The 16,745-nt window shown below is 39.3% G+C and overlaps 1 protein-coding gene across 4 annotated transcripts in view; it reads right to left on the bottom strand.

The window, feature by feature from the left end:
- The window catches only part of Opa1 (OPA1 mitochondrial dynamin like GTPase), an 80,112-nt gene extending 71,928 nt beyond the window's left edge, over positions 1–8,184 (bottom strand). The window contains exons 1-5 of one of the 4 annotated variants that reach the window (XM_070029856.1): positions 7,961–8,170; positions 3,239–3,557; positions 2,514–2,610; positions 1,104–1,211; positions 502–555 (exon numbers count right to left, since the gene is read on the bottom strand). In XM_070029856.1, coding sequence (XP_069885957.1) covers positions 502–555; positions 1,104–1,211; positions 2,514–2,610; positions 3,239–3,557; positions 7,961–7,992 — 610 coding nt within the window. In that variant the 5' untranslated portion in view covers positions 7,993–8,170. Of the gene's footprint in view, positions 1–501; positions 556–1,103; positions 1,212–2,513; positions 2,611–3,238; positions 3,558–7,960 lie in introns of all 4 variants that reach the window. The other 3 variants (XM_070029858.1, XM_070029859.1, XM_070029857.1) reach the window with 3 other exon arrangements.
- Between the last annotated feature and the right edge of the window lie 8,561 nt (positions 8,185–16,745).

The raw sequence follows: 16,745 nt of genomic DNA, 5'->3' as shown, positions 1-16,745 counted from the left end.
GTTTTTTTAAAGTTATAGCCTATTTAACTGTTAAAAATGTATTACGAATAATTATGAAAAAAGATAATCTTTGATAGGTTTATCTTTTACATGAGCATGCTTATAGTTTACCCAAATACCACTGCCATCCGACCACATATATACTCAAAGTTTAAAATGTCAACTATGACAGGGCAGATGAGACAAACTAAAATTACTTTTCATTTCAATTATCAAAAACAATTAGATCTATTTCAAGAAAATATTTTGACTAAGCAACTTTACTTATAATAGCTTTAATTTTAAGCATATTTAGGAACCTATGTTCTTTCACAAAATAATCTTTCACAAAATAATTATTATTCCCATCTAAAGGATAATGAGTTTGCCTAATGTAATTCTTAAGTTTTAAAATTTAGCATAAGCAGCATTACAAATTTGGTCTGCAACTGTATTTGCAAGTAGTTTATTAGAAGCATTCAGAAGGCATGTTAAGGTCAGCAAAAATGTCTGTTTACACACCTAACAAGAGAAGTAGGTCAGAAGCTTCTATGACTTCACTAACCAATTTGTGACCTGTGAAAAATCAGCAAAAGGGAAATAAAAATGTAAACTTTAATAGGAATGATCAAACAAAGATGTCTGAGCTCTCAGACCTCTATCACAATAGTGTAATAATTGGGCAAATATGCCAGACTAATGTTAAAAATTCTTTTCATATGGTTCATCACATTAAATTGTTTTAAAATCATCGTATTGCCTCCAATGAACTATGAAAAGCAAATACATAGGAAGTCTCATCTACTTGTCAAAAACAAGATATTTATTCCTTGACTAAATGCCAACACATTTTCTTATAAGTTTCCACTGCCTTGGGCCAAGCACTGAATTATCATTTTACAGACTGGCTGAATGATGCACAGATTAAAACTTCTATGCAACAAAATGGCATGTTCATCATTTTTTAAAAAATGTTTTTATTTGTACTAAATGTTTGATTTAAAAGATTAAACAGCAAATTTATATATGTATATATACACACATATTCACTCCCCCTCCCCCCCTCACTGCATACTTCTGTGGCTCTTAAATCTTTAAATTAGATCAAAGAGGTCTCTCCATACCTGTGGTGAAAAAGTCTTTCAGTAAGCTGAGGCTTTCAACGATTTTGTCAAGGTCTGGTGCTAACTTTGCAAGGTCTTCTGAATTAGGAAGAGCTTTTTGAATTTTCTCTGGAGAAAAACAAAACATATAAACAGTCACAATTACTCTCAAAGTAAGAATATGTGTCAAATAGTAATCTACGAGCTACCAAAGTATGAGCTTGCTTATACTTCACAGCAGCTCTACAAAGTATCTACCACTGTCAATCATGTTTACAGATGAGACAGGAAGTGAGGGAGTCAGGGAATTGGCACAGTCCAGCTGCAGAGAATAGATCTCAGCCACTGTACTAAGACATTGGCAAACATATCAAGGTAAAAAGTGTTCTTCATATATATATTATAAAAATAATGTCAAAGTGCACTTTTCCTAAAAATCCCTTTGTCAACATAGCATTTGTCTTTCAGAAGTTCTGTAGGCCAGGTGGTGGGTAGCTCACTTATAATCCTAGCTACTCAGGAGGCTGAGATCTTAGGATCACAGTTTAAAACCAACCCAGGGAAAAAGACTGTGAGACTCTTATCTCCAATTAATCACCCAAAAAGCCAGAAGTGGAGTTGTGGCTCAAGTGGCAGAATGCTAGTCTTGAGTTGATAAAGCCAAGGGACAGTGTTCTGGCATTGAGTTCAAGCCCTAGGAACAGACAACCTCCCCTTTTTGGGGGGAATCCCCCCCCAAAAGTGCTGGAAGTAAGTACATGTAGAGAATAATTTTACCTACATATATCCTGGGTGAGAAATTAGATAGTGCTTTTAAATCTGGACTGAGTAAATGACAAAAAATGCTTTTTAAAAGAAATACTACAGTGAGTTCCTAGCGATCAGCTATCAAATATATTTTTTCCCTAATGATATTTTGAAAAAGGGAGAGGGAAGTATCTCACTTAGGAGAAAAACCACTTTAGATACTAACAGATTTAAGAAACTGGGATACAAAAAGAAGTAATCAAAGTACCCAGTCTACAGGGCACAGGTTAGGTGGATCAGGCCATACTGTATCATGCTGAAAGTGATGTCTAGAAAGGCTGAGTGCAGCACTGCAATCCTGACCAAATGCGCTAGGCGTTGGAAGACAAGACACCAAAACACATGTCTTGATGACTATACAACTTTTAAAAAAGAAACTGAAACAGAGCCACATACAAATAATGAGTACGACTAAAAGAAAACATTATGTAATTATGTAGCTATGTTAAAATGATAAGATTATTGGATATATTTTAATACAGATTTCTTTGATAGCTTATTACTTTGAGTGTTGAAACTTTTATTATACATTATGTTCAAAAAGTTAAGAAACAACCTCAACAGAACTATTTCAGTTTCCTAAAGAAATAACCTACAAATGAATTGAATGTTGATGATACAAACCAAAATCAATATACTCATCAATTTCCCACACAATGTCAGGTATAATCCATTTATAGTCACTAAGGTCTGGTATCATATCTCTCCACTGATCAAAAGTCTAAAAAGTAAGAAAAAATTTCAATCAGATACTGTGAATGCCCTAGAGATTTGTAAAAAGAAACAAACAAACAAAAACCTCTTACGTTAATTAAAATGTTAATCTATGAAAGTACAATATATCATATATAACTTGTAAAAAGAAAACAAAATTATGTGGCCTCAGTTCTTTTTCAAAAACAAATTCACAAGTAAGCATATAAAATACAGACATAGTCCTCTACTAAATATCAAATGTAAAAACTCCAATGTGCTCCTATTTCAAAGAGGTTTCATTTGGCATTAAACAGACCAGAGGACAGGAGATTCCTAAGACATGGCTTTGTTAGTATGCCATTTAATTTTCCTGTCTTTGCTATTAAATGGCAAAACTCTGAATTAAACCGCTGTGTTTTTCTGGCCCAAGTCTTTTTTCTAGGCAATTTTTATCTCCAATAATTATAGCTAAAATTCAGAAGACATTTTCCTATTACTGCCATCACAACAATCTACTACATGGTAAATACATATAATAAATGTTTAAACATCCAATTATATTTTACTATGCTAAAGAAAAATTACCTGTGCTATAAAAATGATAAATAATCATGCTGGAATAACTGGAAAACAAATAAGGAAATTAAACTCACCTTTTTGGCTGTGTAGCCACCCCCAACAGCAGATCCCAGTATGAGATACCGAAGTCTTAAGAGTCGTGCTGCTAACCTAGCTGGCCAGAAATTCCTGCGAGGCTGGTAGCCATATTTAACTGGAGAAAGTTTCAATTTACGTAAAGGTAGGTTAGTTAAAGAAGAGAACTGCTGAAATGATGTTTTCACTTGGGGTCTTTGAAGCTTTAAGGTAGGACAATGTGAATGAGAAATACTTCGTGAAACCAGATGCAGTTTTTGGAGTGGTAAACTTCCTTTTGTCCCAGAGCTGTGTTTCACCAAGGATTGGCAAACCTCACTGAAAGAAAACAAGTATGGGAGAAAGATCAGACATGGTAACAATGCAAAGAAAATGTCAGTAGAAAGGGAAATGCACACATGCACATGTGACCTACCATGATCTATCACACTGTGTTTGTCATTACCCAGCTATTACACAGCAGGCATTGCTGCAGCTTGTGCTATCTCATTCAACTCTGTTAACAATGTTGTCAAGAACCTTGTAGTATCATCCTAATTTTACAGATAAAGAAAATGTTCCAAAAGGAAATGAACACTGATGCAAGAAACAATGGTGCAATTCAAATTCAGGCAGGTGGACTTCAGACCTGGCACTAGAGGAACTCCAGGACAGAGGTCAGCCCTTCTGTTTTTATTTTTATTCTTCCCCTCTTTTGCTCCCAAATCCCTAAAGTTCTTTTCCCCCAATGGTGACATTAGCATTATAAGGCCAGGTGCTGGTGGCTTATTCCTGTATGCCTAGCTACTCAGGAACCAGAAATCTGAGGATCCCATTCAAAGCTAAACTAGGCAGATAAATCAGAGAGATGCATATGTCCAGTTAACCAACAAAAAGCTAGAAGTAGAGGCCTAGTTCAAATGGTAGTGGAAAAGCCAAGTGAGAGTGAACGTGAAGTCTTGAGTTCAAACTTCATTATCAGCACAAAAGAAAAAATTATGAGCAAGAGGCAGAGGCAGGGCATAGGAGTCCAGTATTTTATGTCAGTAATTACAAGTAAAATGTCTTTTGTTCTTTCCATCTGTCACTAGGAAGAGGTAATTGAGGCTATGCAAATCCTAGCACCTAGAAATACTTCTACAATTTCCAATTCAAAAGATAAATGGTAGTACAAGGGGGGACTGTTTTACATAAGGTCCCCTTGAGATACAGGTAAGAGTGAAAAGAGAAGTAATTGAGATTTACTAGAGCAACATTTAAGGAAATGGTGCTTGGGCCATCCTCCAGTCTTTTCCAATATAGCTTTATCTTAAGGGCAATAATTCTCTGGAGGTTGAGCAATTTGTCAGGAAAAAGCATGTATATGGGAGGGGCAGGGTGAACAGGTTTGGGACTTCTAAAAGAGAGTATCCAACAATATTAGCATTTGTAAGGAGCTCATTTCCTAAAACAAAGCTTGCTAGTTGATATAATATGCCTAAAACACAGATTGCTCTATCAGAACTCTCAATCAGAGGTAACCTGAGCAAGGTACCTGCATCAATCATTAATCCTTTATACCCAGACTCTTGTAGAAGACCAGCAAGTCTTAAAATAAGGACCAGAATAAAGAACATTATAAGTCCTAGAAAAAAAGCAGACAAGCCAGGCGCTGGTGGCTCACGCCTGTAATCCTAGCTACTCAGGAGGCTGAGATCTGAGGATCGAAGTTCAAAGCCAGCCCGGACAGGAGAGACCGTGAGACTCCTATTTCCAATAAACCACCAGAAAACCAGAAGTGGCGCTGTAGCTCAAGTGGTAGAGCGCTCGCCTTGAGCTGAAGAGCTGAGGGACAGCGCCCAGGCCCAGAGTTCAAGTCCCACGACCGACAAAAAAAAAAAAAAAAAAGCAGACATTATATGTTTATTAGTATTGTTAGGAGAATTCCTTTAAGAATTTCAAACATTAAGAGCATATTATCTTCAAAAATATCAAAGAACAATACAAAGTGGGTGCAGTGGCTCATGCCTGCAATCCTAGCTATACAAGAGGTTGAGTTTGTATAAGGATGGCACTTTGAGGCCAGCCTGGACAAAAAGTATGTGAGACTCCTACCTCAACCAATAGTTGGCACAGCAATATATATATATATATATATATATATGATCCTAGGAGGATCATGAAGATCATAGCTCCAGGTTATCCCTGGTGAACAAATTAACAAAGCCCCATCCCCCCAGAAAAAAAAGAAAAGAAAAAGAAAAAAATACAGTTTAAAGAATTACATGTTTTAAATAATATTTTTTAAAAGAGCTTGGTAAATACTAGAATGTAGTCCATGGAAACCAAAGTTGCTATATATATTATACACACACACACATTATCTGTCTGTCTGTCTGTCTGTTTATCTATCTATGAAATTCCCTAGAGTGTAGAATAAAGGAAACAAAAATAGGAAACACAAAAGAAAACCTAAGTGGTATGGAGTTGCAATATCCTAAGTGGGTAGCAGGAGATGGGAGGGAAATGAAACCATGGGGTGAAGAAAATGATCCACAGGGATTAAGGAAGAAAACTCTTAAAAGTTTGTAGACAGCATGTTTTGTATACTACTCTATAAGATTGCATTAGAGTAGACTCACATGTAGACAGCTTATTAGTGCAGAGGGACACATGTATAATTTTAAAATAAATGCATACACATTTGGGATAAATGTATATGTATATATCTTGCTTATAGATGTATAAGTATAGTTTATACCTTCTGTATATTTTTTGACATATGAAGGATATAGCTTGAATTTTGGAAATCACAGGTATGAAAGATCAAGCTAAGAGGATTATTATACACTGAAATGGTGTCCAAAATGAAAAAGAATGACAAAACAAAACAAAAGGAAAAAAATACACAAGAAAAAATTTTCAAAATGAAGGAAATGGAACTTATTAATAGAAAGGTCATGTCAAAGGCTTGAAATGCAAAAACATCCATGAAGACAAAAACAAACTTTTAAATTCAAGCAAAAGTAAAAATCAAATGTGATGCAAAACTAGATCTCCCAGAAATCTAGTCTCTTGCTCCATCATTTCTTTTAGCTTATATATAATTCTCCTATATGCAATTCTTTTTAAAATTAATTTTACATGAATATTTATTACATCCATATAGATGCTCCAGAACATATATTTATAAATGTATGTCAGAAATATTTATGCTCCCCTCTATTGAAGAGTAGGAACAACCTGTACTGCTTCATAACATGCAAAGAAATAAGAGAAAAAGACAAATCCTGGAGCTTAGGGATGTTTACTTTCTCCATCTCATTTTATTCTAGTAGCCACATTGTGCTAGTAGCATGAAGTATTTCTAAGCCATGAGTCTGTGGAATGTGTAACTTCAGAAACAATTTAATCAAACATCATACAATTAAGCAAACAAATAAGGCAGTAAAAATTATGTCAGATTGGTTTTAAGCCCAATTTTCAGAAGGTTTTCCCGCACAACTTCATTGATCCAATAAGGCATGTATATTTTCTCCCTCATTTTCTTTTTTCTTTAATTTAAGGAACATTAGACGTTTCTTCTATTAAATATTAAGAAGTAAAAAATATATGTTACAAATAACCAGGACTGTCAATTTATACCCCAAATTAATACTCCATGAGATAAAAATAACTATATTGTACCTCACCCAGTTTGCTTGGAGACTGTAATTAACCTGCCCCCCCCCAAAAAAAAAACTTCAACGGATTCCATTCCTCATAAAGACTCCAAATTATCTACACCACTTAAAAAGTTCTGGAGAAATTCAAGATCGATGTTTAGAGAGGGAGATGATTCTGGAAAATAAGTTTTCCTGGTCTGCCTTGAGACATATTACTTCTTAACAAATGCCTGGAATTATGAGTAAGGCTTGGAAATTATCTAAGAACAAATGATGTATGTCACATTTAATATTACTAACTATATATTAACTATATATGTGACATTATACATCATTTGTTCTAACCACTTTAGATAATTTCCAAGCCTTACTCATAGTTATATAAGTATAGTATATATGGCAAGCCACGGAAACAAAACGGCTTCTATGATTTCAAAATCATAGATTAAGCCAAACCTGGGCAATAATGACAGTGTGACTGGAAAGGTGGTACCCATTCTCCACTATTTATCTAAAAAAGTAAATCTCCTTCCAAAAACCTTGAAAAGAACTGCTGTGAAGAGGGCTCCCCCGAACGTTATCTCCGACAACGTGTGCGTCCCAGCTTAGACTCCACTCAGGAGGTTAGGGAAACGCGCAGAGAGAGGCCCCCTGATCCTGGCAGAGGAGCTCAAGGCGCCTGCAGGTGCAGTGTGCGTGCATACGGCAGGGAGGTGGAGGAAAGAGAACGGGTTAAAACAGAACGCAATGGAGAACGGTACAAGGACAGAGCCAGTCCCGAAAGGGAGAGAGGAACGACGGCAGCAGCCAGAGGCAGAGTTAACGGCGGAGTCAAAAGGGGATGAAGGCCGGGGACACAAGGACAACAGACATGGGCCAAGAGCGGCGAACCGGACCGGGCCAGGGGCAAGGGCCGGCACTGCATCCGGCTCTGCCCGGGAACAAAGCTCAGTCAGACCTTCCTCCAGAGGATCCAGGAATTCTCCACCCGCCCTCGGTCGAGCCTCAGGGTTACCTGAACATCCCGCGAGCGATGCAGGGCGACGGGGTTCTCCCAGAAACCGGGAATCACGGGGCCGGGTGGGAGGCTGCACTTACCAGGCCACGGCGGCCCGACGTAGTCGCCACATCCCGCGGGAGGGGAGGTCACACAGGCGCCCAGACGGCCACGTGGGCGCCCCCGTGTCGGCCCCAGTCCCGCTTCGGCTCCAGGAATGACCCAGGAAGAGGCCCTCGGCAACAAGGGCACTCGGCAATAGCCGAGTCCCTCCCAATGGCTCATGGACTTCCGCAAAGGCCTCTCCGGCACCCGTACTCAGTCCGACACCGAAATAAGCACGCCACCCACGCTAGAGAGGCAGCACAAACGGTCCGCCCAGATCTGGCGCATGCGCCTAGAGCCTCTGGGCCGACCAACTGCGCTGCGTTTCTCCCCGCCCACCCGTCCTCGCCCCGCCCACTATGCAATAGCCCTGCCCACCCCGTCCTCATTGTTTTCGGATTCGAATTCTGAATTCTGGCCTCCTGAATTAAAGAAGGAACTGTGAGCCGGGCGCTGGTGGTTCACCCCTGTAATACTAGCTACTCAAGAGGCTGAAATCAGAGAAGGACAGTTCTAAGCCAATCTGGGCAGAAAAGTTTGAGACTTTATGTACAGTTAACCAGAAAAAGCAGGGCTGGAGTTGTGGCTCATGTGGTAGAGTGCACACACAGACACAGACAGACAGACAGACAGACAGACAGACAGACAGACAGACAGACAGACACACACACACACACACACACACACACACACACGGAGGGCACAAGGGGAAAGGGAAGAGAGAGAGGAGAGGAGGAGATCTGAACTGGTAAGATGTTTGTACTGACAGAGCACAAGGGAGTCCACAGAATACAAAATGAATAGAAAATAGTCATTGAATAGAGTAATTAAATAAACAAAATGGTTATTCCTTTGCCTTACCACTTTTCATCTTTGTTGAAAATGACTTCATATCCTAGCAGCAAACATGGGAGGCAAGCATGGAGTTATGGGTAGAGTAGGTGTTTCTGAATCTCAGATCAAATCTGAAAGGGACTCAGATAATTTAAACCAGCATTTGGTTTGGAATAAGCATGCATAGTAGATGAAGGTATAAATGACTTGTTCACTCATTCTTTAGCCATCTTTCATGTGAATTTTAACCCAGTTTACTTGAAATGGTCCTTGTCAATGTCTCCTGCAATTCCATATTGCTAGTGATCAATGGTCCCTCAGTACTTTCAGGTAAACATTGATTCCTCCTTTTTGGCTTTCAGGGCTTTTTTTTTTTTTTAGGACTTCACATTTCCTCTTTCCCCCCTTTAAGCACTGCTGTTACTTAGTTTCCTTTGCTGCCCACTTTTCTCCCAAATTAATCAATTTTGGGAATTCCTCGATCTTGGACACCCTGGATACATCCTGTTTTCTAGCTACAGTTGGTCCTTATGCAAGCCAGTTTCAAATCAAAGTTAGCTTTCTTCCTCCAATTCAGAGAAGGAAGATAGCCTGTAAAAAGTTATGAAACTAATTAATATTATAGTTGTTCTTAAAATTAAAATATGCGGAACTCCAGTTTTAGTTCAAGGATAATCCCTTTCCTTCATTCAGATTTACAAAAAATAAAATTTCTCTGTGGTGCCAAGAGGAATCATTTTTCTTAAGTTTTGTTCCCTTCTCGCCTACATGTCTTTATGATATTCTTGCTTAATTCCTGAAGCATGTTAAGTCTGTGCACAAGGGGAAAGGTTAGAGAGACAGAACTACTTTTTCTTTTTTGCTTTTTACTAAAGGGTACAACTTGTTTAGGGGGTATAAATCTTAAGGTGAATGATAGATTGCTTATGTGCTTTTAATCAAGCTTCTCAGTATGCCTTTTATCTGTAAATTTCTGGCTACTGCTTCCTCACCCTTCATTTTCCTTGATGTATATTTTTCTTCTCTCAAAACTATTCTCAAGTACCTATTGACCACCAGTGTGTTTCCCACTTTCAATAACTATATGATATACAGTATTCAATACTACATAAAACAGACTTTGTGTCATATGACCTTGCCCAACCTTAAGGCTAATATATACATTGAATGGAGGCTGAGTAAGCTATGTTCTATGTATGAAATGTATTTTTGTATGATACTTTATTTTATTATGCTATAACCTATCATAAATTGAGAGGCCAAATGTATTGTGCTATATGGAAAGAAGAACAAACTGTTACATAATCAAACTGTTTCCATTGGCTCAAATTCAACCCACAAATTTGTTACATGTAGCTACATTGTTGCCCCATACAAAGTTTAAAAAATAATACCAGAATGAAAGAATACAGGGTACTAATTTGTTTGCATGTATGAAAATGGGATAATCCAATCTGTTGAAAATATTTTAGTTTGTCCCTGTAATCCCAACTACTTAGGAAACTCAGATCAAGGTTTGAATGAAGCAGAAAAATCTGAAACTTTTCTTTCCAGTTAACCAACAAAACAAGAAGTATAGGCATGGCTTGAGTGCTAGGTGCCAGATTGAAAAGGAAAGCCAAGCCAAGGTGAGAGGCCCTGAGTTCATGCCCCAGTACTAACACACAAAATATAAAAAAGGCCTAGTTAATAAATGGGCTAAAGACTTAAAGAGAGACTTCTCTGAAGAGGAAATAAGAATGGCCAATAGGTACATGAAGAAATGTTCAACTTCCCTAGCCATAAAAGAAATGCAAATCAAAACACATTGAGATTCCACCTCACCCCAGTTAGAATGGCTATAATCAAGAACTCTAATAACAACAGATGCTGGAGGGGATGTGGCCAAAAGGGAACCCTACTGAATTGTTGGTGGAAGTGTAAACTTGTTCAACCACTTTGGAAAGCAGTATGGAGGTTCCTCAAAAGACTACACATAGAGCTCCCCTATGACCCAGCAATCCTACTTTTGGAATTTACTCAAACAATCACAAGGCCATACTAAAGCTACCAGCACAACTATGTTTATCTCAGCATTATTTACCATAGCAAAGATACGGAACCAACACAGATGCCCCTCAGTAGATGATGAATCAAGAAAATGTGATATATATATATATATATGTATATATATATACATATATACATATATATATATATATATATATAATGGAATTCTATGCCTCCATCAGAAAGAATGACATTGCCCCATTTGTTAGGAAATGGAAAGACTTGGAAAAAATTATATTAAGTGAAGTAAGCCAGGCCCAAAGAAACACAGGTCCCATGGTTTCCCTAATTTGCAATAACTAGTGTATGTTTAGGATAAGCAGAAAAGCTCAAAAGCTATATTCATATGACCATATAACCTGATGCTAAGCAAAATGAACCCCAAGATAGGGACACAAGTGGTTTTATCTTTCTTGTGGTTGTTTATAATGTACTATGTGATTTTTTGGTTTCTTTTGTATGTTCTCCCCCCATGGTAGAACCCTTGTTTTCACTGTATTTGATTCCAGTGTCCTGCATTTTGTATATACATTTTTCTAATTTGGGAAGGGGAAGGGAAATAATAAAATGCTGAAATAAGGATACAGGTTGTCCCATTGTAACAAAGAGATGTCCAAGATACTAGGTTGAAAATGAACTTTACAACTTCGGGGTTGGGGGGAGGGAAGGAACAGTAGGAGGAAAAAAGGAGGGGGTAACAATGCTCTATAGGAAATGTATTCATTACCTTACTCATGCAACTGTAACTCCTCTGTACAACATCTTTACAAATCAAAATATATACTAAAAAAAGAAGTGATATTGACCTAATTTAAAAAAAAAGAAAAGAGAGAGAGAGGGAGGGGGACAGAGATATTGTTCTAGGAAGGGTAGTGAGAATAAGGAGAGAGTATAGGAGGGTGCAATTGATATTTGTATGCATGTGTGGAAATGTTACAAGGATCCTCCCTTTGTACAATTATACTGTATGCTAATAAAAGTTAAAAATATTACCTGACTTGTTGCTGACATTTGAAAACCTGGAATTTTCACATTACAAATATGGTTTCCCAAAAACGATGCTTTCCTGAGGTCAGTGCTGGAATTCCTTGGGAAAGGAAAGGCTCTCACAGGCAGTACAGCCTCGCGCTCCGGAGTGGCAGCAGCTAGGGTTCCCAGAGAGGGAACCATTGGAGCTGGGCGCACGTGGTGTTTTTGCTCTGATCACACTTTCCCAGTTATGCAACAGAATCTGTCTCCATGGCAGAATCTCTGCCTTCCAGGTTAAAGGGACCCACAAGACCGTCAGGCCCATACCCATGTCCTGAATCCTGGGGACCCCGCCCATCACAGAACCTTCCCTATGGTGAGATCAACCCGGCAAATCTGCTATTGTCTCCAGCTCCCACCCAATCCACGGGCCTCCTCAACCTGCTGCAGCTGTTGCCCACCTGTGTGTTTTTCTTGTTGGTGGCCAACATGAACACTGGGACAGGCTCGATGGATAACTGGTGGAAGTTGGCCTGCTGCTTCAGTGTCAACACGTCCTTCATCATCCTCATGGTGGAACTGGGTGGATTCTAGTCTCGATTCCCTCTTTCTTGGCACAACTTGCCCACCACAGACGCCTGTCCCTTCTGCCTGTTCTCTACCTTCTACCCTACCATCTGCATGCAGTTCTTGTCTCCCAGTCACTGCCATTGCTGCCATTACCTCCTGTGTGATATGTGTGGCTTATGCCATCCAAGTGGTCTGGACCAGGTAAGGCCCCGTGAAATCACTGGCTTCATGGCCATAATATGGGGGCTATTCAAGGTGCTAGATGGTCTGTGTCATCTTTGGCTTCATGAACAACACAGCCAGGACTTGCCTCAGATAGCCCTGGAGTGGTGCAGGGCTTTGTGCTCCACCCCCTTCCTCTAGCTTTTCATGGCCATTCTGTTGAACTTGCAAACTGCACTAACATTTTGCCCCTCCCATTCCCCAGATTCCTGTCAGCTTGGTCTGATTCCATCAGTGTCCTCTGGCCTTTCTACCAGTTCTGTGAGAAATATGGTAGACAGGCTCAACCATAGGATGTGAACTGTGCTTACATACATGGCCACTCCCTGTGTGACCACCAGCTGGCTGTAATCATCTCAACAGCCATCAAACTGCTGATGCATGTGGTGGGCCTGTGTGCCCTGATCACTTGGTGTGTGTCAAGATTTGAGACTTCACGAGAGGCTTCTGTGTGTCTCTTGCCCACTTCCTCATTCTTCTCATAGTGATTTGACTCTGGAGTCTTTACTTCCCGTTCTTCTCCCCCCATTCCCTCTTTCACTTGGTATTTCCTTTCTGAGTCATCATGTTCTCTTTCTAGTTTTTTTTTCTCCTCTCTTTCCCGCCCCCCCCCTGTTTTGTTGGGTTGTTCAAATCCTGTTTGCCCCTTGAGCTCTGTTTCTACACTTCACTTCTTTTCTATCTTCTTTCCATCTCTGTTCTGGATTTCTCATTTGTCTTTCTTCTGACCACGTTTTTTTTTTAAATTTTATTTTATTTTATTTATGAACATACTGTACAGAGGGGTTACAATTACATGGGCAGGATAATGCATACATTTCTTACCAAGCATTGCACCCTCCTCCTTTGGTTTACCCTTCACATCCCTTCCCAGTCTCCCCTGACCACATTTTTTTCTGTTTCCTCAGGAGCTCTTAGACTTCTTGCCCAATTTCCCAGCATCCCACTTCCAAAGGTGCTGACTCCACACTTCCCACATCCCTTTGTAGCTGCTCATGCTGTCTCCCTAGGGCCTCATTGCCAAATCCTGCCTGCTCACAGGAAAAGTGCCGTATCCTACTGTGTGTTGGAGTGGAGAACAAGAAGTTGGGGCTTTCTTCATTTTCTCCCAGTGGAGGGAGATGTCCCGTGTACTCCTTCCCTTTTAGGTTAAAAAGAAAAATCTCTGGAGGCTAATAATTCTTGATGGGCAGTAGGCCAATAAGCACAGTAAGCTGGACCCTGCTTCATACTGAGTCATAGCTGAGACTGGCTCCAGAATTTCTGTTGACTTACTAAATACCTATTGCCTAGAGGCCATCTTAAATGAAGCAAGAGGTGAACTCTTTCATCCCAACTCTTCTGTGCTTAGAGAGAGAGAGAGAAAGAGATAGACACACACACACACACACACACACACACACACACACACACACACACACACACACACAGACAGAGACAGAGACACAGAGAAAGACAGAGAGAGATAGAGACCCACATAGTCTTGAAGATAACTCTGAATTATTTGTGAGGGTAGTGAGTGATGTGGCTATTGAGCCTTGGTGTTAAAAATATTGTATGCTGCTTTGGCAGAGACAATGGCCTCTTCAAGTCTAAAGGAAGCATCAATTTGTGATTTCTTTTTCCTGGTCACTGGGCAAAAATTACTGAAAAGCTGCATTTCTAAAAAAATGAAAAGAGAAAAACAACCAACACAACATTTTGCTTTAGCTTTTCTTCTCTTTTTATGAGCTGGTGGGTGCTGCCATAGCCAGAGGAATGCCATTGCTTGAGTGAGTGTGCAAACAGGTGTGCTCACTTCTAGGGGTAGATGCTTCTTGCTCCTGCCTCCCACTTCTCAACTTTCACGAACAGCTTGTTGTATATAAAGGTATTTATTTTTATTTAATTCCGTGGAGTTTTTAGTTTCTATAGTTCCTGCTGTCAGAGATCCTTCCTTCCTTCCTCTCATCCCACATCTATGCTATTCTTTTAAAAAGTCTCAATATAAAGATAAAAGGAGAAAAATATGGTTTCTCTTAAAATACCAGAAGACCTGATAACATCAAGCTTCTATTCTTACATGTAAAACATTTTAGAAGCCAAATAAGAATGCTCTCCTTTCTATATCCTGGTCTTCACTAGCAGCTCAGATACTTTCCTAAAGACTTCTTGAGGTTAAACCCAGCAATTTCAGGCACATTTAACAGGATGCTTGTGGTTTTATTTGTCTTTGTAAAATGAAGACCACAAAGGAACCACTATGTCTATAAATGTGAGAAAATGGAAAACTTAGAGCTCAGATGTCTGTAAAGCAATGAGAAAAAAACCTCAAAACACTTTTCTCCCCATGAGGACACACTATACCAGTAAATTATGTGGTATTGAAAGAATACAGTTTAACATGGTATTATGCACTCCTACCATGTTCATTTATGTTACATACTTGGCCTAGGATAGTATTTAATAATGAACACTAGTGACAAGCAGGGTCAGAGAAGGACTTAGCAAAAATAATAGGTCATAAGTGGGAGGGAGTATTCCTTTTTTTAAAGGCTGGTACTAAGGCTGGTACTCAGGGTCTGGGAGCTGTCTCTTAGCTTTTTCACTCAAGACTGGCACTCTACCACTTGAGCCATCATTCTAGCTCTGATAATTTTTTTTCTGATTAATTGGAGATAAGAGTTGCTTGGGCTTTTCTGTCAGGGCTGGATTCAAACCATGATCCTGAGAGCTTCTGAGTTTGTTAGAATTACAGGTGTGAGCCTCTGGCACTCAACAGTTATCTAAATTGGTTAACATGAGGATCGTTTAATATAAAAATCTATGTTAAATAAACAATATCATCTATGTTAAAACATTTTTCTGGCCCAGGACTCATAAAATTACTTTACTCTTTTAATCTAAATCCCCAGGTTCGGCTGGGAAAGCCCGGCCAAACTACCAGTTGAAACTCTGAAAACACGTTGACATGAGAAGCAACATTATGAGAGTCATCCAATGAGTCAAGAGTCTTCAGAAACAGATGTAAACTGTAATGTTTATAAATGAATGAGAGCTCACATAGTGTAATGTTGTAGAAAGACAAAAGTCAAAATCCAACAAAATAAGAAACAGGAAGTGGATACTTGCAAGGGGGGGTGGGGCCAAGGGGAGACAGGTAGATGAATGAAAGGGGAATGTAGTCAAGAACTCACAGTATGTACCACAAAATTAAGGCGAGTAAGAGAAGGGGTGAATGGAGGGGGTGAAAATGGTGAAGGGGTGATGTTGATCAAGATGCATTGTATGCATAAACTGTGTTGTTAAGTGACACCGCCTTTGTACAATTACTTAAAGATAATGAAATTAAAAAAAAAAGAAACACTACTAGACACAGAAATATTTTCATTTGTTTTCAAAAAGTGGAATATTTTATGTTTGCAACTAATGTTTCAAAGTTCTTCTTGGAAGATACCCAAGTTCCCTGACACTGTTCCTCTTCCTTTGTAGTTTCCTGGAGAAAGAAACCTCAAAATTCATGTATATTTGCACCATCATTATGATCAGACTCTCCTCAGAGCTAGAAAAGCACACTATAATCAACAAACATGTGTAAGTCACTTCCTATGAACACTGACTGGAGACTTTAAAAACAGACAATACCTGTTTTTGATTAGCCCTGGGCTAATTCTAGAGATGGATATATGTGGACAAAAGTAAATAATAACATGAAAATGTACATAATAAGAACCAAGTAAGGATAGATTTGTTAAAGAGATTGGGAGTCATAGGTAGCTATGAAGAAAGTATAGTAAGCTGTGTGCTGGGGGCTTACACTTGTAATCTAGCTATTCAGGAAGTTGAGATCTGAGGATCAACAATTGAAGCCAGCAGGAAAGTAAGTGAGAACTTATCTCCAATAAAACACCAACAAGGGGTTCCGGGAAGATGGCGGAGGAGAAGCTGGAATCTGAACAAGCTCTCACATAGAAAGCAGTTTTAGAGTTCCAGTGAACAGTCCTAAGCCAGAGAATCACACCAAGTGTGCCATCACAGGACAGAGAGTTAGACAAGAGAGGGGAAGCCAAGGCAAAAAGACACATCTGAGCGCCTGCCAGCAGCTGCCACTGTGGAGGCAGGGTCGCGGCGGCGACCACCACCGCGGGGTCATACCTG

This window comes from Dipodomys merriami, unplaced genomic scaffold (assembly GCF_024711535.1).
Source record: "Dipodomys merriami isolate MVZ:Mamm:240054 unplaced genomic scaffold, mDipMer1.0.p SCAF_2, whole genome shotgun sequence".
Classification (NCBI taxonomy): domain Eukaryota; kingdom Metazoa; phylum Chordata; class Mammalia; order Rodentia; family Heteromyidae; genus Dipodomys; species Dipodomys merriami.
This window is presented reverse-complemented; position numbering and strand designations above follow the sequence as displayed.